The sequence below is a fragment of the Pangasianodon hypophthalmus genome, chromosome 27, assembly GCF_027358585.1.
Source record: "Pangasianodon hypophthalmus isolate fPanHyp1 chromosome 27, fPanHyp1.pri, whole genome shotgun sequence".
Lineage (NCBI taxonomy): Eukaryota > Metazoa > Chordata > Actinopteri > Siluriformes > Pangasiidae > Pangasianodon > Pangasianodon hypophthalmus.
The window spans coordinates 15,037,944-15,060,472 of record NC_069736.1 but is presented as its reverse complement, the minus strand read 5'-3'; the positions used below and the strand labels follow the sequence as shown (position 1 = coordinate 15,060,472).

Here is a 22,529-nt window from a genome sequence, read left to right as displayed (position 1 = left end):
CATGTCAGTTAAGGTAGATTTTGTCATGCAGTGTCCATCATCAGGGTGTGTATGTTGGAAGAGCTGTAGTTTCAAATATACCTGGTGAAACCTGTTTTCCTCTCCATTACGTATGGCCCTTCTACCAGCTCGATCTGGCTCATCTGTCGTCATTCCTCAGTGTCCCATTTTATCAAGGACTCACAAAACTACACAGAGGGCAGAGATGCTGGCTATAATCCTCATCCTAGGGGGATTAATTCCCCCAATCCACACTGATGGTAAGACAAGACAAGCTGCTCTTATTCACTGAAAACTGTAGAGGAGAGATATATTCTGTGGATGTAGCATAACGTAACATAATATTATGGTTTCAAAGATATAGTCAATACCATTGAACAAAAATGTTTTGCTAATTTGATTAATCTGTATGGTGCAGATTTTCCACTCAGCATGTTATCGGCCCATGACAAAGTAATCACGGGCCGATTCTTCGACTCCCTGCTGCTGAGTTTGCCTCCCTGTACCTACGCTGGCAAGAGTGTGGACCTGGAGTACCTGAATTGTGACACCAATACAAGCTGTATGTATTATTTATTGTCAATTAACTATTTATTGATTCTCATCAGTTAAATTTCTACAACAGCAGCTCTGACGGTAGTTCCAGCTGCAAGGCAAATCACAGGTGTATATTACTGCTCTTGTTCTAATATGTTATTGTTTCTCTAGTAACTATAGTCACTGGGACTTGTGTGGCATAATCTAAGGCTAATAATAAACTGCGCTATTTGACAAAGAAGTTGTTGTTGATACGTTTTCTGTAAGCAGACGTTTATTTAACATTTATGGAAGCAGTCTCCAGTGTCTAAAAAAATTGCATTTAATGATTTAATTGTAATTGGGGCGCAAGAGTATTGCGGACATTTTGACAGCTGGTATCTGATTACAAACTAAATTGTTTACTCCTTATGTTATTATTTCACTTAGCTATCCAACAACTTGTTCAAAGCGTGTGGGAAAATTCACACTTAGCTAGCAAAGTTTTGAACATCTTTAGGCAAAATGGCTGTTTGGTAAACCAACTCTTTACACATGATCTTTACAGGAAGTCAAGGCAATATTATTAAATGTAAATAAAATTATTTCCATGTTGTTTTGGTGAAATATATTTACAGTTACTTAAAGTTGAAGTATAAGAATATGTTATTTGGCCACATTCCCACACATTTGGCCAAAACATGTTTTATTTTTCGTTTTTGGTGGTTTCCCAGATTTCATCCACAGGTTTTCCCAGACAACCACACATAAAAAATAAACTGAACAGTAATGTTTCCATACCATTACTGCCAGTTAAACAAATAAAGTTCCACAATTTCATCTCTGGGTATACCATATGTTTACAATAACTCATATTTCCTTCCTAATGGTATACAGTCTTGCCTGTATATAGTCACAACCCTAAAGTTTAGTTTAATACTAACACTACTTAGTAACAACAATGAGTTTCTAATAAAGATTTGATCATGCTGTAATTGTGAGTTTCATTGGAGACCTTTGGTTTTAACAGACATCCTGTACGACATTTTCACGGTTCCAAACTGTAACAGCAGCGGCAACCTGACAGGATCAACCGCATTTAGCAGAAACATTGGATACCAGCTGACGAACCTCAGCAATGGCACACAGTACAAGTGAGTGTGAAATCTGTGTGTGCAATCTGTGTGTGCAAACCTTCAATATTAACTGACGAACCTCACATAAAAAGTGTGTTTAATTTTACTTTATGTGTATGTTTAGGATTAACTATAAGATTGGAGACATCAGAAGCATCCCGCTGATGGCAACTACAAGAACAGGTAACATTGCAAGTGGTCAACTGTGAAGTGAGCTGAAACATGGATGACATAAAGAGACTCGCAGATGATATTCGTACATGTCTTTTTGCAGTAGCTGACTACACAGAAATCAAACTTGGCTCCCAAGGACGCAGTGCAGCGATGGTGGTGATCACAGTCATTCTGTCCGTGGCTATGTTTATCCTGCTAATCAGTATCATCATCAGTATGTTTGTGTCCCCTAATGAAGAGTAAAGCAACACTTTACCTTCAGAAATCAAGTCTATTACATTATACATTTCACAAATATACACTGCCATATGGGGTGTTCAAAAACCTTTGAATGGTAGTGAATAGGTTCGTTTTTTAACATTTCTCCCTTATGAAATAATAAAATCAAGAATTAAGCTAGCTATCGAGCTAAGAATTTTGTAGATTAAATATTTTCATAAAGCCTATGCATTTCACAATCATTTTGCTGTAGAAGGATGATTTTTTTTTTAAATAAGTAATTTCACAAGATCTTTAGTTTTAACAGGTTTATCGTCTTCTTTAATCACAACATGACAAAAGCACTGACAGTTTTTCCTTGATTATTTCAGAACTTCTAATTTCTTTCAAAATTCTGTCTCAGTAATGTGTTGTTTTCTTGTAAGTACTGTTGTAATTGGTAGAATAACTGCATTCATACTTAATAAAAAATATTGAAATATGCTAAAATATTCAGGTGTGTTTATGTCTTATTAGATACTGCTTTTGAAAATCCAGCCGATGGTCTCCTCCAGGCGCAGCTCATTCATTCATCCATCCATATTCAGTAAGTGCTTTATCCTGGTCAGGGTAACGGTGGCTCTGGAACACTGGGCGTGATGGGACCCGTGTCCATCACAGGGCAACATACACACACAATGGTCACAAAAATAAAGACCAGGATGATTTTTGAGCTCATCTGCCCATTTTAATCATGCAATTTTTTTTCTAGACACTGCTGTCAGTTAAATAGTGAAACACATCCAAGGTATGATGCATAGAATAAAGCTGCGCATGACTTCAAATGATGTATGGGAGATGTTTTGCACAAGAACCTGAAAAGTAAGCTCCAACACTTAAAATGCAGGCTAGACTCTATTACTAAATACAAAATGTTTTAAACTGAGAGTGTTGAACTATAATTACAGGGTGTCCCAAAAGTCTCCATACATAGGGGACTAAGTATGACAGCACAACGTCGGTTGTGCCTTCATCAGTGGACGTACACTTCTCAGTCGGCCCGTAACACTTCCACTCTTTTTGAATTTGTTAATAAGTTTTCCAACAGTGTCGTGTGTGACGTGCTTGCCATGTTTCCTGTTAAAGTCCATCCCAACAGCTTCCCGGCATTCTTAAAGGCTATCTATCTATGTAAACTAAAGGCTTAAAGGCTATCTATCTATGTAAACTAAACCTGATAAATTCTGGAAGGACATTTTGCTAAAAAGTGTTAATTTCCCCTATGTATGGAGACTTTGGGGCTTTTGGGACACCCAGTATTCCAACATTAATAGCTTGATTTTTGACATAAGATAAAATACACAAATAGACAAGTGAAGGATAACAAAAAAATATATTCAATACTATACAAGCTGCATTTCAAAGATCATATTAGCACACAGTTACATTTCAAAGATCATATTAGCATATTAGGAATAGGAATAGACAATGGGTGATCCTTGATATAATTTAGTTACATACTATTTAATATCTGAAAGTTCTACAGAAGCAAATTTCTGAACATATAAAGAGAAATGGCAGGATAAACAATCCTTAAAATTCCATCTGCATTAGAGAAATGAAATGTTTAAATAGAAACCTCCCTCTGCAACTAATTTAATTATTTTGTATCCTCTGTAATGAAAAGATGTTAATTATTTAGAGATTGTTGTTGAAGTAGATTTTGTCAAAATCAAAATTATGTGTTTGCCTTATCAGTTTTTAATGAATAAAACTTTCACACTTAAAACCCAGAACATTATCTGGATACATTTACCAGTTGCAGCCTTTCAGCCTTCAAAATGTATTTTACCAAGATGCAAACATTTATACATTTTATTTATCAGTTCTGCCTTCTTTCTACATATCCTGTCTTTTCAGACTCTTTTCTGATTCAATAAAAGTAGCTAACTAGCTAGCAGAATTTTCTCCTCATCCTAGCAGAAGCCTATTAGCAACATCTCGTTTCTCATTAAATGGCGGTAATTGCAGACACCTGGTGTGAACACACTGAACATGTTTGCTTTCATATACGACAGACGATGTTTCTTACCTTCGATGAAGTCAACACAGTCAAGAAAAAAAAGAAAGAAAGAGAGAAAGAAAGATGTTTCTCAAGCTACGAGCTAGCGAGAAATTTCTAGACCTCCATTTGACGACTGGGCTTCACGACTGGGACATGAATGAGGAGATTAACCTGACCACGACGACAGACCAGTTCTCTCAGGGTATAAAATACGCGATTAATATCAAAGTAAAAAAAATAGTTAGGATGTTTTTAATTCATGAACATTTTCCACAGATGAAATGAGGAATGAGCAGTATTTGGCGCAGTGGCATTATGCCAGAATCTCAAGAAGAACTTTACCTGAAGAGCTGCATCAGCTAAGCCCTGCTAATTGTGAAGGTGTGGTAAATTAGCATAACACTCCTTATTAAAAGCACTGTTCAGGCTACATGAAGATGCTAAAAGAAAATCCTGCTGAAGCAAAGTCGTGCAAACAATAGCTGGTCTCTTTTACTGGTTACTGGTATTTTGGTATGTTTACCTATAGGTTGGGGGTGTGCTGTTGTAGGAAAATAATCACAACACAAACCAAGGTAGTTCCTGTTATCACTTAAATTACTGAAGTTATAATCAGGGTTTCCTCATAGCCTCTCCTATTTTATTTTTGCTTGAAGTTAATTAGACAAAAAAGTCATGTTACTGAGAAAGTGAAAAAGCACAACATGCCTGTTTTTTTTTCCCATGGCAGTAAACTTACTGTTACAAAGCTCTGACACTGGAGACTCCTTCCATAAATGTTACATAAACATCTCCTCATAGAAAATGTCAACCAAATATTGAGGAACACAGTCATCACAGCTTCCTGTTTTCAGTCTGGTATAAATATGAGGTGATGAATAGAAACAAATTTACTGGTTCAAATTTAATTTAATGGCACCAATAATTCCTGTCCTGTATATAATGTGTACGAGAACTTGAACAATCAGATTATTCTGCAGTCAGTCCATGTGGACAGCAATATTAAGATGAAATGACTCCATAATACTGTTGTGCCCTGTAGACACACCCACTGTTGTCTGTTGAAATCCTCTTATGTTATGCCTTTACTCCTTTATCTTCCAGAATCTGTAATACAGCCAAATTTGTGGTTGATGGTGAACCCCTGTCTGGCCTGCCCCATCAAATACCCTGTTAGAGACAAAAAGCCATCTCTTCCAAAACTAACAATAGACAGATCTGCGTCAGGTCCTGCCCTGGCTGTGCCTGGACAAAACCTGCACCTGCTGCCGTTGTCTGATGAAACCGGTCTGGATGAATCACTGCATGACGCATCTCTCTCGAGTGAATATCAGGTGAGACCTTAATAGCATCAAAGCTTGTACTTGGCAGGTTTCTCTCTTGCGTAGAGATGTAGACCATTTCCTTAGACCAGTGGTTCTCAAACTTTTTTGCAGCCAGGGATCTCTTTGACTTAAATTAATTAAATTTTTAATACATTACAATAACATAAAATACAATAATTAATTGTACAATAATATTGACTATTTATTGCAGACATGGAGCTTTTTATTCCTGAAATTTCCACCAAGAGAACACATTAGGTCCACGCTGACATGTCGACTTGTTTATTGAGTTATTCAGGTTTGGATTAAACTGATTCAATTTAAGTGACCGGTCAAAGGCTAATAACATTAGGAACTTTAATAATAAATTGAATAATAGTGTGTTATGACTTCTACAACTGTACCAAATGACCACAAAATGACCCGGAACACTTGCCTAGCCCAGTTCCTTTTCCTCAGAAGTAAACTGGATAATCACGTTGTACACGTTGCTACAAGAATTCTGCAACCTTGACATTTCTCCCAAAACACTCCTCTGTCATTCAAGCTCACAGATGATGACGCGTCCTCGGAGGACGTGGCAATCCGTCATAAGGTGAAAGGTACCCGGAGGGGTCGAGCCCCCAAGGAGCCATCGTCACACAGGCTGGGCCTAGCTCAGAGCAGGAGGCTGCAGAGAGTACTGCAGGACAGCCGCAACCTGAAGAGCGGTGCCTGGCCTCGGCCGCCCGTCAATTACTGCATCCTCATTGCCATGGCACTGAGCAGCAGCCGCTCCGGCAGTCTGAACGTCCAGCAGATCTACAACTTTACCAGGTGAGCAAAGGCGTATGGAGTGTCCTGAGAAACGCAGTTTTAGCAAGAGGGTGATCTTTGTTTTTGTTTATTTTTCTTTCCTTCCTTATTTGACACCTTCATATAGCTGAGGCATGTAATGTTTAGAAGCTTGTAAGCAATCTGTTGACCACTCAAAGCAATTTGAGATTTTTTGACCAAATCCAACACAATTGCTCTTCAGTAAAGTTCTGCAAAAGTTTGGGCTGGTGGTCTAAATAATGTAGTTCTGAGCAATCCCATTTCTCTATTCATTTTTGAAATAATACTATTAACAGACTGAACTGATGCTAATAAACTGACAGGAATCAACTACATTGTATAGCAGCATGGCATTGTGGAACTTTGAGTCCAGCTCTCGCATCAACATCTCCACTAATTCTGTGTTGGATTTCTCATTAATATTTAACTGGAAAATGGTGCTTTTTATCCCCCCAAAAGTAGCTACCAGCAAGACCAGACCTTGACTTGTGTTTGACATAATTGAATTTTTTTTCTCTTGTTAAATGGTATTATATGCTAGCAACAACATAAAAATATTTTCATATTAAAATATTTACTCATATATACTGTTCCTTGAATGCCAGGGTTTGCCCTGATACAGATACTGATAAGATCAGTGCATCCTTGTATACAGTTGCACTTTATGGAACACATTTTTGATCTTTATTTATGGCAACGTTCAACACTGAATCTTTTGGACATCCTGTTAATCATCTGTCCAGGGAGCACTTCCCTTTCTTCCTAACGGCGCCCGAAGGCTGGAAAAACACCATCCGCCACAACCTGTGTTTCAGCAACAGCTTCAGAAAGACGCCGCAGCAGGTGACCGGTGACGGAAAGAGGAAGTCCTGCCTGTGGCACCTGACACTGGATGGTCGGAGAAGACTGAGGAATGAAATCCACACGCTCACAGCAGACTCATTCAGAATGCTGAAGAGGAGCATGAACTACCCAGGTTAGATACTCGTGCTGGCATTCAGGTGGCATGTGCTTTGAATCTCATCTTGATTCTGGGTGTCCTTTTTTTTTTTTTTTTCTTTTTTCTCCTCCTTTACAGATATGATTCAAGCGCTGTTTGAGTTGTAATCTGGCTCAGGAGCCTGAAGGATTAAAAAGAAGACCACATTTGTTTGTGATCATTGTACGCACTACACTACTTTTCTTTGTGTGTTTAATTTTTCTGACTTGCTGTGTTACATTTATGCTTTATATAATTTTTTTTTCTTTTTGGAAAATAAATATACTATTATCTGCATTCATTGGTGTGAATGATATTGTTTAATACTCACCTGCTGCTTGCAGGGTCAGAAGATTTAATGATGGAGATTTAAATTTATATAAGCTTATGGCAAAGAGTGTTGAAGCTTAATTATGTAAGATCCTTGCACACTCTGCTAAGAAGTAATAACCGTAGCCATAGAGAAAATTGTATAATGGATGCTCCACTTAAATGAATAATAAAAAAATGTGTAATTGTCAATATGGTTGCAGTTTTCTGTGAGGAGAATATTATAGAATGTTTGTGTAAGGAGTCTTCAGTGGTAGTGCTTTGTAAAAGTCAGAGGTAAAGCTGTAACTGTACATTTTCATCCATGGGAAAAAGAGATGTGTGGTTAAAGTGGGATGGGGGGTGGAGGGGGTGGAGGCTGTTGAGGGAGTGGCTGTTTATAGAGTGAGAACAGGAACTAACTTGTTTTGCAGACATTCCAACGTTAAATGTAACACTAAACAGATAAAAAGTATGGACATGACCTTTTAATTAAAAAAAAAAAATCAGTGTTGGCAATTTGCTGTGGTATGAGAGGAATAAAACAATTCAGACGAGCTGTTGTTGGAAAATAAACAACACTGGTGTGATAACAGTAATTTTGCTGTGCATCTGGTTTGTGGATATTATATACAACTATTACACTGTAAATAAATAAATTTAAAAAGATTATTACACAGAGGAGATAAAACATTGTTGTTAGTGACAGTCATCTCACCTAATAATAATAATAATAATAATAATAATAATAATAATAATAATAAAAACAATTAAATTTTTAATTTTTTAAATTCACTTTTAAATTCCACAATGGGTTTAATGTAAATTTCAGTTTTATACTGGCTGCAGTTTAGTGAGAATCCAGCAGGTGGCAGTATTGAACTGTTATTGAAGTTTGCGCATTCATCCGGGCCACTAGAGGGCGCTAATGATACTGTTACGCACCTTCCTTCTATAAATACTTTCACAGACGCTAACGATGGTGTTTGCTAACACGAGAAACGACTGAGGCTTTAAAATGGGGGCGTTTTATTGTGCCATATGCAAACAAACGGATTTCTCAGGAAAAGGACACATCTACGGGAAAAGCCACCAGAGCAAACTAAAAGTAGTTCTGGTTAAATTCCTAGATAAGGTAAGCTAGGTTAGCAAACAATATGTCAAAGCTAATGCGCTAGTTATTCTAACGGCTGCGTTCCAAATAGCACGTTATGTTATAGATAAGTGCACTAGATAGGTAGTGGAAAAAATGTTTATCGTTAATGTATATGTAGGATGTAGCGCACTTGTGTAGGGAGTAAGGAGACATTTGGAACTGCTCCATTGAGCGTTACTTTCAGACGTGAATAATACACAAGCTCGTTAATCATGTGTTGTTTAAAAATATTTTGAATTAAGTTAAGTATATATTTTATATTATACTATATTTTATATATTATGTATTATACTAATATATTTTAAAATTCCTATTAAACTTCGTTTCCTTGGATTTGTATAATAAAATTGTAAATTGTTTAGGCAGGATGTTTGATTTTAAATTGAAAAGAAAAGAAAAATATCCCCAAAACATTTTTAGTGTATATCCACTTTATTAGGAACACCTGTACACCTGCACGTTCATGCAGTTATCTAATCAACCAATCATGTGGCAGCAGCACAGTGTATAAAATCATGAAGATACAGGTCAAGAGCTTCAGTTAATGTTCACATCAAACATCAGAATGAAGAAAAAGTGTGAGCTCAGTGACTTTAACCATGGCATCATTGTTGGTACCAGAGGAGCTGGTTTGAGTATTTGAAATCTGATCTCCTGGGATTTTCACACACAACAGTCTCTAGAGTTTACACAGAATGGTACAACAAACAAACAAACAAAAAACATCGTGTGAGTGGAGGATCTGCAGGCTGAATCACCTTGTTGATGAGAGAGATCAGAGGAGAATGTCCAGACTGGGTTGAGCTGACAGGAAGTAGTCATTCAAATAATCACTCTACAAATGTGGTGAGCAGAAAAGCATCTCGGAACGCATAACACATCAAACCTTGAGGTGGATGAGCTACAGCAGCAGAAGACCACATCAGGTTCCACTCCTGTCAGCCAAGAACAGGAATCTGAGGGTGTCATGGGCATGAATTCACCCAAACTGAACAGTTGAGGATTAGAAAAAAGACCAGGTGATTTTTTTTTTTTTTTTTTTTTTCCCCTAATCTTCAACAGTTTGGGTGAGTCTGTGCCCATGAAAGCCTCAGATTCCTGTTCTTGGCTGACAGGAGTGGAACCTCATAGTGGTCTTCTGTTGTTGTAGCTCATCCACCTCAGTCGATGTTTTGTGAATGCTGAGGTGCTTTTCTGCTCTGTTGTAAAGAGTGATTATTTGAGTTACTATATGCTTCCTGGCAGCTCGAATCAATCTTGCCATTTTCCTCTGATCTCTCTTATCAACTAGGCGTTTCCACAAACAGAACTGTCGCTCACTCAGTGTCGTTTGTTTTTCACACCATTCTGTGTAAACTATGGAGACCAACAACCGTGCTACAGTCAGAGTCACACAGATGACCCTTTTTTCTCATTCTGATGTTTGATGCAAATATTAACTGAAGCTCTTGACCTGTATCTTGCATGATTTTATACATTGTGCTGTTGCCACATGTCTGGCTGATTGGATAACTGCATGACTGTGCAGGTATACAGGTGTTCCTAATAAAGTGGATGGTGAGTATATATATTTCTTCCCCTGAACGCTCTCACATGGTGTAATATCTAGCTAAATTTTTTTTTAAATTTTATTTTATTTTTTTTTTTGATGCACAGATTCCATTTTTATTCATTTATGATAATATTCTGATTTAGTATCAAGGTCAATTCTTGCCTATCTTACACTATATGTATCACAATATATTGGTTTGCTAAGAAACTTGAGGCAAAACAGTAGGGTTGCATTTAAAAAATAAAAAAAAATAAAAACGTTTCATGATATTTATTTCCTTAAGAAATTTTTGAATACATTTTTTTTAACTGAATTTTTATTTTTACTTTCTTTAATTAAAGATTCAGTACAAAATTTTTACACCAAATCTGCTTCAAATCTGTTTGTGAATTCTTAAAATAATATCATGATATCTCACTGAAACATAATTTATCATGATATTATATTGTGATATTGGCTTTGGTTTGAATCAGTTTGAATGAAACAGATTTGATGTTTTCTAAACAGCTCCACCGATACATTTACGCAATGAAGATAAAGAGTCCCGTAACCTGACATAATGAGTTTCTGCTGTGCAAATATCAGTCTGTGATCTGCACTGACCAAAAATAGAGATGCTCTGATCAGATGATGTGTCAAATCAAAATCTGATCTGTTCTGTTTCCAGCTGAAACAATCCTATACTGATTTAGTATTTTCAAAGAAAAACTAAAAATGTTTTATTTCATCTATTTCTCCATCACTGGACGCAGGTGAAAGAAGCACGGAGAACCCTCAAATGTCCACAGGTGGAGAAATTCGATGCCTCACAGCATGAAACTAAGTTTTGGTGTTACTGCTGCGAAGTGGAGGTGCAGAAACACGTGACTGACGGCAGAGTCGCTGTGCTTTACGGAGGACTGCTGGAGCACATGAGCACGTAAGACTTCACACACTCTGAATAGCCTGATGGATGACTACAGTAAGTTCACTCTGTGTATATGTGTGTGTGTGTGTGTGTGTGTGTGTGTACTGCTGTTCTGTTTCAGTCAAGAGCATCGCAAAAACACAAACGCCTTCTGGTGGAAGAACAAAGCAGACCATAAACACAAAGAGAAGTTTATCATCACTGAGCAGGAGACTGACAGGTAGAACAGATAAATACTTACCCTGTCATTTTATTTTCTTTTTTGTTTTGTTACTAAGTGTTTATTAAGATTTTTTTTTTTTTTCTTCAGATTCAAGGAAGAAGTTGCCAAAGCTCTCGAACAATATGAGGAGAAAGAGGACACACTTATTAAACAAGTATATTTTCTAGGCAACACGTCTCATCGCTTGTTGTCTTTTACAGTTACAGATACGATTTCTAATTTTGATGTTTCTTTTGTTACGTCTAGCAAGCGGCTTTAATCCGGTCGCAGGAGCAACACAGGCTGGAGGTTCTTCAGGCTCTAATAGAGGTTTGTGTTCCAGGAATGAAGCAACAGTATCCATAACTCAGTGGAAGAGCTGGCAGTGTGTCGTATATATTTGAAAGATTTTCATGAAACATGCTAGTGGATATTGTGAGTGCATCTATTTAATTCAGTTTATAGCACTTTCAGATATACTACACAATGCAACTGAGATGTGTCATGGGGGAAAGACCTTGATTGGAATCATCCTCTTCTAGGTGTTTTCTAGGCTTTTGTAAAAATGTGATGCGTTATCATGTATGATGAGTGTGGGTTGTTACTGTTGACATTTCCTGAATCAAACCCAGCCTGATCCAGAACTGCAGCAGTCTGCTGAACAGGAGCAGCAGAACATCCAGCAGACGACCTGGTAAGAGATCCAGACCTGTGTTCTTACACACTGGTGAAAAAAATCTAACCTGGCTGTCTTACTAGATTTACACCAAATGCAGTCCATCAGCCAAGACATTTGGTGTCTGATGTTTCTGCGCTGGAGCTAGAGTAGCTGTAATTGACAATCCCTACTCTGTACTAGCCCTTCTAGCCCATAATGATCTTGTGTAAAAAGGAAAGTTAGCGCTCTCCTCCAAGTATATTGAGTCTCCCAGTGGCACAACCCAAGCTGCAGAATGTAAAATGTATGTACACTATATGGCCAAACATATGCAGACACCAGACCATCACAGCCATATGTGGGCCTTCTTTAAATTGTTGCCACAAAGTTGGAAACACAATTGTATAGAATGTTTTTGTATTGTGTAACATTACAATTTCCCTTCACTGGAGCTAAGAGGCCCAAACCTGTTCAAACATAACAACACCCCTGTGCACAAAGCGAGCTCCATGAAGACATGGTTTGCCAAGTTTGAAATCAAAGACCTGCACAGAGCCCTGACCTCAACCCCCCTGAACACCTTTGGATTGAACTGGAATGCAGACTACATGCCAGGCTTCCTCGCCTGACATCAGTGTCTGACCTCAATAATGCTCTTGTGGCTGAATGAACACAAATCTCCAGAGCCATGCTCCAAAATCTGGTAGAAAGCCTTCCCGGAAGAGTGGAGGTGGTTATAACAGCAAAGGGGGAATAAATCTGGAATGAGATTTTCAAAAAGCACATATGGGTGTGATGGTCAGGTGTCCACAAACTTTTGGCCTGTTTTGTGTCAGGCCTCATCATACCACCACATCGCTGATTATTTTCCCATAACTGCACCTCCAAGTGTTTTACTCCTTAAGAACAAAACCTCACTGTGTAGCCAAACACTATATCATTATGGGGCGGCCATCTTGGTTTCGATGTTGTCTTCATTTCAATTTATTATTATTATTATTATTATTATTATTACACACAAGACAAGCAGCTGGGGTGTATGAATTCTCAACAGACACAGTTAACACTAGTGACATATTACAAGTCTTGTTAAGCCACACCCAAAAAAGTTTGAAGTTGTTTGAAACATGGATGATGCAGTATAATTCCACTTGTAAAAATATATTACAAAAACTCATTTATCAAAAAAAGATTAACAGGGTCATTTGAAGACTTTCTAGAATTTCTGGACAAATTTCTGGCTGTCTTCCTTTAGCGACATTAGCCTGCTAGTTCCAGTGCAAAAACTGAAGACACAAGCTTTGAACACCAAACATATCATGGCTGTTTTGAGGAATGTGGAAATTGTGTAGATTTTTTTTTTTTGGCAAAGCATTCCTTTTAGTTTTAGTATTGTAATCAAATATGCCGTATATTACGATATAAAAATTGGTAGTTCGAAGAATTTTGTTACTGATATTGTGGAAGGTGTAGAATAACAGTTCAGTTGCACTGGATTTGACTCTTGTATCTCAATAGCATGGGTTCAGAGCAGATGGGAAGTTTTCACAGTGTACTGAATGAGCAGGCAGGACCAAGCCATAATGATCCCTTCATGCAGAGTCAGTGGGACGATTCAGGACAAGGCCTTACTTTCATTGGCTATCAGGTAACTTCTGAAGAATTCATCATGACATTGGCATTTGATTCCTCATCACACTTGTCTGAGAAACTCTAACCCTTGATGTTGCCTTTTTAAGGACTGCTCTGCCAATGGAAACGTTCACACGGGTGAGTTAAACTCAAAAATTATGTTGACGGAGACTGTTGAATGATTGTGTAGAAATTGTATGAATGTTGTGTCATAGGGGCGGTGCCTCCATGGCTGCTGGAGGATCCTGAGGACCAGAGTGTGGGTAACTCGCAGGACATCGGTCCATCTCTGCAGGATTTTCTTAAACACAGTAAGCAGTTCTTTTTCAGAGTAATTGGGCTAGAAATGTGTTTCCAGATTTCTAAACTTGCTTGTAGGTGTATAAAGGGATAATCTAACCAAAAATGGGTACATGGCCATTGAACAATGAAGCTCCTGTTGGCCTTTTCTGTTGTGCCACTTTTAACGTCCCTCAATCTCTGTTACAGAAGAGCAGCAGAAGCTCAAGAAGCTCCCAGCCAACCGCGTGGGTGCCAACTTCGACCACAGCTCACACACCGACGCTGACTGGCTTCCGTCTTTCGGCCGAGTGTGGAACAGCGGCAGACGCTGGCAGTCCAGGTGAGATCCAAGATTAGACACTGTGCAGCTCATAGTTTAACCACTATAGATAGTGGTTAAATCCCAAATGGTGTTGCTTTTTCAGGCATCAGTTCAGGCAGGAAGAGGCTAAAAGTGGGCAGAAGAGAGGGAGGGAGTGTGGAGGAAAGGCAGCCAAGAAGCAGAAACATCTCACTAATGGAGACATCTGATCAGCAAATATTCGTAGGAACACTGCAACCTGGTCAGGAGGAGCACGAAACTAAGTTCAGGTGGTTTTTACATCCATTGCGAGAATGCAGGACTTCAGACTGTTAATAAGGAATGTTCATTGTGTATGTTTGGATTTTTTTCATAGCAAGTCACAGCAAACATGTAGAAACATTCCTGATTTATGTAACATATTAATGCAGTTTGTAACTGCACTGCCTTTCTCACATTGAGAAACATAGATCTAGATTACTTTGTGGTATGATTGTAGTTATACCACAACGCTGTTGAATTCTCAAATGATATTAATGTACTCGTTCTGATAGGTTATCGTTTCTATAGTAACAGCACGGACATGCCACATAAACAGATTAACGCCATGTTATTTAACCAAGAAAAATGTATAATTGTTGATGTAGTGATGTTTGCTTTAAGGAGACATTTATTAAACATTTATGGAAGGAGTCTCCAGTGTCAGCACATTGTAACAATCAGAATTAAAAATTGCTCATTCAAGTTTTCACCACAGCAAAGTCTTCAGGATGGAGGGCTTTACGTTTTCTGGTTTCTCCGTAACATGACGAGAGGAAAAAAAAAAGAGGCTGGTGAGGGAACAATTATTTATAGCTGCTTTTACATAAGTGATAGAGGATGTTCCGCAACATTTAAACGTATACTAATGCATAAAAATTGACATTCTTTAACCAATAAAAATTCCAATTATTTTCAAATTAGAATTTTTATTAATTAAAGAAAAAAAATGTCACACCACCTTGTCATTGACTATTTTCCTATAACAGCACATCCGGTTGTTTTATTTCTTACTTGTTAAAGTAAGAAAATGCTGATTTTAAATGCTGATTTTTTTTTTTTATTTTCATTTTTTTAAAAAAAGATTCTATTTGGTGACGTTTCCCAAACCTGCTGTACCATGCCAAAAGCAGTGACTGGGATGAAAAATCAAATTCACCATTTGTGTTTCCAGTTTATTGAATAAATCTGCAGCATACTGAAGTGGTTCTGATATTGTCCTTTTGGTAATAAACCCAGAAACTCTTATTGCCTTCTTCGGCAGTGGGTGAAAAAAAAAAAACGGAGACAGTGTGCAATAATTCTTTCCATTTTGAACAGTTCAGTCTTATTTATGCAATAGAATCTATTAGAGCTATTCATATCTTTTTCCACAGAAGGCTAAAAGATCATTAATAGTGCTCAATAATAATAAAATATAATACCTCATGAACATTAGCCAAAATAAAAAGTACAGATTACATTAATATTTAAGGATACCTTGTAGTCATTTATTTTTTTCCTTTTTTGGGTTTTTTAGTAGGTTCTGTTAAAATAATACACGACTCATATATAATGTAGAAAGCAGAAAGAAAAAAAAAGGAATTAGGTCTCTGTAAGAGATGCAGTGTTGGTCATAATTGTACAATTTTACACTTATAGACCTTTAGGGGTCTTTTTTTTTTTATAACAAGTCCTTGCAGTAACTTTCATAATCATTTCTATCTTCATACAACTTCATTCCCATGTCCCGGATAAAAGGAAAATCCATGCTATAACCATCCAGTAAGACTTCCAATCGAGTTTGGCTTGTACAATAGAAGAATATAGTGCCTTGTGGTGATAAAGTTCTGCTTTCTCTTGGTCACTTCTGACTGGACCATAGAGATCTTCAGTAGCGTCATTCAACAGAATGTGGTAGAGAAAAAAGCTTAAAGTTATGAGACAGAGGCTTCAGGTTGGTGATGAGGACACAGGAAAGCAGCAACATCCCGTCTTTTCAGATTTTCAGGCAACTCGCTTTCCCCCTACACACAGTAACAGCAGTAAAGAGCGATGCCTCTTCCAGCTTTTCTCTCCGCATCAATGTTAGATTAAAAGGATTCAGCATTTTACCCTTAAAACCAGAGAAGCTCATATTTTAGCTATTTCAGAAAGAAACCTGAACAATAGGCTTTATGAAAATCAACATCCTGATGATGACCCTGATTGTGTGTATTGAAGCTTCAGTACGAGCTGCTTTGCTCAGAATCAGTAACATATTCTTCCTGTAGTTTAGTGGTCAGATGTGTAGTTTCAGGCCACATGAGGCCCTCATGCAGATGTGTGCGGCAGTAATAACATTCATATCCATACAGAATAGGAATGATCCATCTGGCTTTATGTAGCATTAGTCCTTATGAAGGACATTTCATAAGTCGATTGCAGTCGAGGTCTAAGGCCTATAGAACTACATCTGGCATCATTTTATTGGTTATGATATCAAACTCAATTTCTTCCAGTCAGAGCCGAGCATTTTTTAAAAACTGTCAATTTCACATATAAGTTGATTCCACGTGAAAACTAGAAGAGATGAAGTCCAGGATTTAGATTATCCTTGGTGCCATGCTGCCATCGTTCTCTTTTACTCTGTGAGTTTTGTAGAGAGCTGCTTCAATCCAAATCTTGGTAATTCCAAATAAATAACTGAAGCAACTAGGGATGATGGAATGTCTTCATAAATTTCCCCCGCTCTTTCCTCAGAAAGTCAGCCAGAGAACTTGGGTTTTCCTGTACTGCGTGTGTGAGGTTTGGTTTGGGGTCTCGGTCTTCGTTATTGCAGCTAAGATGCACAAGAGTTGAGCAGGGAGCAGCAGGACCACAGCAACCTTCCTGTGTCTCTTCTACTTCCAGCAGGATACCATAGCTCCAGAAACACTAGCTTTTATCTGTGAAGAAGGGGGAAAAAAATGCAAGGCAGACACTTGTTACTGATTTATATTTTAAGCTGTGTGTGTGTGTGTGTGTGTGTGTGTGTGTGTGTGTGGATAGTGAACAAGTTAAAGAATGAAGCAGTACCTTTGTTTTCTTCTGATTCAGTAGCTGCTTGCTCTGAGTGCCTTTGGCATAGTTGGTTATATTTTGATTCTACATCCTTAAAAAAAAAAAAAAAGAAAAGACAGTAGCGTGAGCAAACTTCAGTATGAATTTTAGAAGGATTAAATCTTTTTTTTTTTTTTTTCCCCCAGTCAAGAATAGTCGGGCAAAAAAAATCAATTGTAATCAATCAGCCCAGAGAGGTTTGGCTCTTTGCACTAGAGCTACTACACTAATGTATCCAACAAGTAATGAAAATCATACATAAATAGATGATAGATTTATTTGTACCTCACATTGTCTAGCACCATAATCTTGCATTTAAATAAATTTTATGACATATCCCTGCTATTTTACAAAAAAATTAAGTTTTTACTGCACTTTTCTGGCCACCAGCTTCAGGATCTTCCATGCGCCAGTTCAGTGGGATGAATTTTTGAATGTCACAATGCAAAGAGCTTTTCAGAAGAAGATATAGTAACTCTTGAAAAAGGTCATGGAATCCTGTCTTTAAAAGCTATTAGAGTTTCATTTAAATCAGTTATTGGTGAGTAAAATGAGGTAGGTTTGCATGTTTGTTGACAGGCTACATACAGGAAAAGGTCTTTACTTTGTCACCTGCCATGGCAGTTAAAATGGTCCTTATTGAACACTGCATGCTTGTTGCTTATTGGCTTAATCATCAGCGTCAGACTGAGAGTCCGGAAAACAGAGGATGTTTACAGTATGGGAAATACGATCCTAAATAAATCTATCAATGCTTTCATTCAAGATTATTTAAAATAACACCATATGAATGCTCTAGATAAATATAGACAAGGATTTCCATTAGTCGTTAGCTCTAGTGCAGAACCAAAGAGACGTGTTCAACAGCAAACATGAGTTGGCTGATGGACTATAGTTGAGAGCTGTAATGTAAATTCAATTCCTACACCAAACTATTCCTTTTAAATGAAATGCTCATTTAAAGCCTTTTTTATTTATATTGATATTTTTTCATCCAAGGCACAGTAAGACCTACTGCAAATCATCATCATACACACATTCACGTTCATGCTTAACATGGAATAAAAGCAGATTTAGGTATTTATGTCACGCGATTTCCATCCAGGTTTGTTGAATCCAGAGCTCTATTGAACAGTAATGTCAGGTGTGCATCAGGTTAGGATTACCTTCAGCTGCTGCAGGTTGCCCTGAAGCAGGCGCAAGTGTGTCATGACCTGTCTGCTGAAGTTGGGTCCTCTGCTCTGAGAGGATGCAGAGGACAAGAGCTTCTTCAGGTCGATGACCGAGTCACCTGCTGCTGCAGGCTCGGTGCTGCAGGCCTGCCCATCGTCATCAGTGCTGCTCTCACCTGAACCACCGTAACCCTCCAGCACCATGTAACTGCCTACTGCCAGAGGGAAAAAAAGACAGCATGTTAAGAAACAAACAAACAAAATACTAAAACGCTATACTAGGCTTTAACTTCATCAAAATAACATTATTTCCAGACATAGCAGTCATGGAAAAAAAAAAAAAAAGTTCTGACATGCAAATAAAAAAGCACAATAAACAAACCAAGAACTTTATTTTTATTAGCAAGGTAAGAATATAAGCCCCACTATGTGATCATCTCACCAAAGTCCTCTGAGCCTTCAAAGAAACCTGTGTCTCCTGAGGGCAGCTCGTGACGATTCTCAGTCCTGGTGTGTGCGGTCTCTGTCCTCTCAGCGCCGTTCTCCACTGAGCCACCAGGGGCAGTGTTTTCCTCTGAGCCCTGCAGAGACCCTGCCCTCAGCTCAGCCTCCCCCCTCTCTCTGTCCCTGTCCACATCCTCTTGACCATCCATGTGATTGATCAGGAGCTGCCTCAGAGCAGCCACTGAGGGAGAGACAGACAGAAAGACAATTAAAGGTCATTAGTGGAGTTTTAAAACAGCTGCACAAAACAGTAACTAATCAACATTTTGTGACCCCTAACATGACTAAGGACCTATGCTGTTTTTGCCAGGCAACAAAGACTACCCAACAGGGACTTGTGGGTGGAGCTAGAAGTAGTGACACTCTTGATTGGATAAATACAATGCACAATGAATAGTACAACTAAAGTACTGGACAGGGTGAAAAAGGATTTATGTGTGTTCAAATATGTTTATGTGCATCGACGCAGTACTATAAACCAGGCTTTACTCTATTCCTCTTCATTTTTGCTTGTTACAATGTGAATGACTGATGCTGAGTCAGTGATTTGTATTGAGAAACAAACTAAACTAAGCCTTCCCCGAGCTGTTGAGAATAAACACTCACAGGTTCGAAGCGCCTCGTCTGCCATCAGTGGAGGCAGGTCAAAGGTATCCAAGTCCTTCTCCTCTACAGCGATGGCGTGCCTCGAGCGCTGCTTCAAGAACGGAAGTCTCTCTGCAAGCTCGGGGTCTAGGAAGGTCTCCTCATCCTCCTCTTCATCCTGAACCTGCAGTGAGTGCTCACCCTCTCCTTCTGCCTCTCCCTCATCCTCTGACTTGGTGTCAAACGGGTTGCTTCCTGCTGTAGGAATCTGCATGATCTCTGAGCAGGAAGTAGCATCTTTTTCTAAAGGGGAAAAAAAAACCCTTACAGAACAGCTACTTCACCCAAAGATAACATAGGAGCACTTGCTAGGGGTCAGTTAGCTTTATGAAAATGAATATGAATTCATCCTAACATTCATAAAAAAACTCATCAGCCTGAGATTTGTCACAGTTAAACATCATCCTGCATTAACCTGACTATAATTCCCTGTTGTTTTTATGGATCATGCCAGTGTGACAGTATAACTGAAACTGAAACAATGGAATGCAAAACATTGATCAAAAATCACACTAAATAGCTACAAGCAGCAATCTGTGGAGTCTAAGTACACCTCACAAATAGTGCACCTAATAGGCAGATCTGGCTAGTTACACAGAACATTAAGACCATTTCTTAAAATGTTTCTGAAAGTTGACTGGCCTCGTTTGCGGCTATACTGAGGCACAAATTTTTTATTGACACTAATTTTATGTAGATATGGCAAAGAAACCTAGGATTAGTTTGCAAAAGCAGGCTTTGAATATTACTCAAATTATCTTAAATTCGAGTGGGTGGTGCTAAATGGTCCAAATTGGTCCAAAACACCAAGAAATCAGATGAAAATGAAGAATTTTGTCTCAAGGATTAACGGTTCTCAAGATATAGACCAAAATGTAAAATGCTGCACTATAACACCACCATCAGGCTGATTTCTCTTCCAAGTAGAAGAAGTGAATACCACCTATTGACCAAGTTTCACACTGGTACTACCTATATTTTGTCTGCATGACTAGATTTAGATAAGAAGAAGAGTGTTCAAAGCACTTGGCCCCCTAAATATAAAATAATTCTTAGAGCACTCATTTGCATATTGTAAGCTGTACTATAATAACAATTAAATGGTATATTGTACAGCCCTACTCAAGATTCATCAAATCACAACTGAGAACGGGGTAAGGATCGGTCCCTGCCATTCTTAATTACAGACCCGTGAATCAAATACCTGGAGACTGGATGCTCCCAGTAGAGATGCGATCCGGATCTTTGTTCATTTTTGGCATTCCAGAGTTCATCTCATCATCAGCTTCCCGCTCCCCACTGCAAAGGAGTCAGACATGGAATTAGCAAACTGATTTAAAGTTTATGATTTATGATGGTAACCAAAATAAAGAAGGCTGCCACAAGTGCAACCCATGATCATAACTGTGTTACTTGTTTTCCACATAAACAGAATGGTCACAGTAACTGAACTCACTCATTCTGAGGCAGGCTCTTCATACAATCTGCTCTTTGCCCGATGAGATCGTGCCACCTGGACAACAGAAAGAGTAATAAAGAACAACAATAAGTTAAAGAGCTATGTGAGTTTTAGAATTTAAGATCATGTTACTTTGACATGTTACCCATGTCTGCAAACACAAAGGACTTTATTATTTACTCACTACTAACTGCTTCAAACAAAACTCAAATAAAATGTAGGACACTGAACTTTTAGTCCAGTGACTTTATCTTTCCACATAAAACTCATTATGGTGTTGTGTTCAAAACTTGTTTTTCAATTGGAAACAGACACACTGATGATCCTGAATCTCGTGGATAGAAAAGTGTACAAAAGATATGAAATGATCTGAGAATGAAGCATCTTAGGTTGAGACTAGGATTTGCTAGGAATGCTGTAGGAAAACCAATTCCATAATGGTTCCAGCTCCTAAACTGGTGTAATCACAGGATGGTTCTTATTGCAGGTTTAGGGAATCTGCAAACTTCCCCTAATGAACAGTGTTACATTTCTGGTGGGGGGCTGAACATGTATCAGCAATCTGGCTTTGAATTTTATTCCCAGTTCCTAAATACCAGCTTATTGCAGGTCATCATACAAGGACTGTACTTACGTTTTCTGCTCAGACACGGTCTGTGCCATCAGCTCATAAATCTGAGCGCCATAATCGGACATGGACACCACAAAGAACGACTTGTTGTCTGTGAACAGCACATTGAACACTGAGTTAGTACTGACTCTGTAAGCTTCAGCGTTCCTTAAAAAAAAATCCATCAGTGAAATTATGATCATGAACAATCCGAACGTTCATTTTGGATTGTTCATTCATTCATACTTTCATTTCTACTTCCTGGCCTGACGCACCTGTTGCTACAGAACGCACCAGCACGGTGCTGAGCTTGATGATTGGACTGAAGATATGTTTGGTCTCGGCCGTGCCTGCCAGATTCTTACTGTGGCACTTCAGGATCAGCTTCTCATCCTGCTTCTGCAGCAGCACCAAGATGTCCTCTAGCAGGAGTGTGTAGAGCTCTGAACAACACAACACACACACACACGTTAGGACAAAGCAGCTCATGGTTTCGGAATGTTAACAGACATTACTTGTATGTTAAAAGGGCAGCTTGTCATTTTTAGATAAACTTTTGTCTTCATCTAACCAGCCCTACCCCAATTTCTGGGCCAGAAAAATGTAAACACAAAACTGCACATTAGCCACATCCACTGCATGGTGCTATTGCAAATCTGAATTTTTCCAAAGTATCTTTGAAATGATATGATTACTACGGTTCTATAAACACTTTGAGATTTTTCAAATTGCACCTTTAATGGTTTCTCTTACCAATAGTCTTGTCTTTATTCACTTTCCAAGACAATGGTCCCTCATGCACCATTTTCCGTTTGGTCAAGTTGAGGTTCTA

At 38.4% G+C, this 22,529-nt stretch overlaps 4 protein-coding genes and 1 long non-coding RNA gene across 10 annotated transcripts in view; 3 read left to right on the top strand and 2 right to left on the bottom strand.

The window, feature by feature from the left end:
• The first annotated feature begins 122 nt into the window (after positions 1–122).
• zgc:194948 (uncharacterized protein LOC796981 homolog) lies at positions 123–2,314 on the top strand. 2 transcript variants are annotated; one of them, XM_026921640.3, is made up of 5 exons: positions 123–260; positions 419–562; positions 1,547–1,670; positions 1,777–1,835; positions 1,930–2,314. In XM_026921640.3, the coding sequence occupies exons 1-5, from the start codon at positions 206–208 to the stop codon at positions 2,067–2,069; spliced, it is 522 nt and encodes a 173-aa protein (XP_026777441.3). In that variant the 5' UTR covers positions 123–205; the 3' UTR covers positions 2,070–2,314. The 2 variants fall into 2 exon arrangements, with proteins under 2 accessions (XP_026777441.3, XP_026777440.3); XM_026921639.3 differs by having other exon boundaries at positions 1,927–2,314.
• A 41-nt stretch (positions 2,315–2,355) lies between these two features.
• LOC128317580 (uncharacterized) lies at positions 2,356–4,240 on the bottom strand. Its single transcript, XR_008301083.1, has 3 exons — positions 4,117–4,240; positions 2,801–2,899; positions 2,356–2,763 (listed from the first exon to the last, which is right to left on the bottom strand). It is a non-coding gene; the product is annotated as an uncharacterized LOC128317580 (long non-coding RNA).
• Positions 4,091–7,506, top strand: foxr1 (forkhead box R1). The gene is given in 7 exon segments (XM_026921638.3): positions 4,091–4,150; positions 4,153–4,291; positions 4,366–4,470; positions 5,194–5,423; positions 5,962–6,230; positions 6,974–7,206; positions 7,309–7,506. Coding segments are annotated over 7 exon segments (1,050 nt in total). The 5' UTR covers positions 4,091–4,105; the 3' UTR covers positions 7,338–7,506.
• Positions 7,507–8,467: 961 nt separating this feature from the next.
• Positions 8,468–15,245, top strand: cenatac (centrosomal AT-AC splicing factor). 2 transcript variants are annotated; one of them, XM_026921575.3, is made up of 11 exons: positions 8,468–8,653; positions 10,979–11,145; positions 11,255–11,353; positions 11,444–11,510; positions 11,603–11,665; positions 11,968–12,029; positions 13,512–13,641; positions 13,733–13,763; positions 13,841–13,936; positions 14,115–14,247; positions 14,333–15,245. In XM_026921575.3, exons 1-11 carry the CDS (start codon positions 8,537–8,539, stop codon positions 14,436–14,438), a joined length of 1,071 nt encoding a protein of 356 aa, XP_026777376.1. In that variant the 5' UTR covers positions 8,468–8,536; the 3' UTR covers positions 14,439–15,245. The 2 variants fall into 2 exon arrangements, with proteins under 2 accessions (XP_026777376.1, XP_053086251.1); XM_053230276.1 differs by lacking the exon at positions 8,468–8,653 and adding an exon at positions 9,783–10,231.
• Positions 15,246–15,715: 470 nt separating this feature from the next.
• Positions 15,716–22,529, bottom strand: part of arhgef12b (Rho guanine nucleotide exchange factor (GEF) 12b) — a 53,643-nt gene continuing 46,829 nt past the window's right edge. For 2 of the 4 annotated variants that reach the window (XM_053230273.1, XM_053230275.1), the window contains 10 exons: positions 22,451–22,526; positions 21,973–22,140; positions 21,722–21,809; positions 21,085–21,141; positions 20,833–20,927; positions 19,590–19,871; positions 18,922–19,164; positions 18,474–18,691; positions 17,284–17,359; positions 15,716–17,153 (listed from right to left, as the gene is read on the bottom strand). In XM_053230273.1, the coding sequence (XP_053086248.1) occupies positions 17,143–17,153; positions 17,284–17,359; positions 18,474–18,691; positions 18,922–19,164; positions 19,590–19,871; positions 20,833–20,927; positions 21,085–21,141; positions 21,722–21,809; positions 21,973–22,140; positions 22,451–22,526 (1,314 nt within the window). In that variant the 3' untranslated portion in view covers positions 15,716–17,142. Of the gene's footprint in view, positions 17,154–17,283; positions 17,360–18,473; positions 18,695–18,921; positions 19,165–19,589; positions 19,872–20,832; positions 20,928–21,084; positions 21,142–21,721; positions 21,810–21,972; positions 22,141–22,450; positions 22,527–22,529 lie in introns of all 4 variants that reach the window. The other 2 variants (XM_053230272.1, XM_053230274.1) reach the window with 1 other exon arrangement.

Bases quoted from the DNA above. Each gene is read 5' to 3' on its own strand.
- cenatac (XM_026921575.3), top strand. From the start codon at position 8,537: ATGGGGGCGTTTTATTGTGCCATATGCAAACAAACGGATTTCTCAGGA. The intron at 11,666-11,967 runs GTTTGTGTTCCA...AATCAAACCCAG, and splicing joins TTCTTCAGGCTCTAATAGAG to CCTGATCCAGAACTGCAGCA. The intron at 13,937-14,114 runs GTAAGCAGTTCT...TCTCTGTTACAG, and splicing joins GCAGGATTTTCTTAAACACA to AAGAGCAGCAGAAGCTCAAG.
- zgc:194948 (XM_026921639.3), top strand. From the start codon at position 206: ATGCTGGCTATAATCCTCATCCTAGGGGGATTAATTCCCCCAATCCAC. The intron at 563-1,546 runs GTATGTATTATT...TGGTTTTAACAG, and splicing joins TTGTGACACCAATACAAGCT to ACATCCTGTACGACATTTTC. The intron at 1,836-1,926 runs GTAACATTGCAA...GTCTTTTTGCAG, and splicing joins GATGGCAACTACAAGAACAG to TAGCTGACTACACAGAAATC.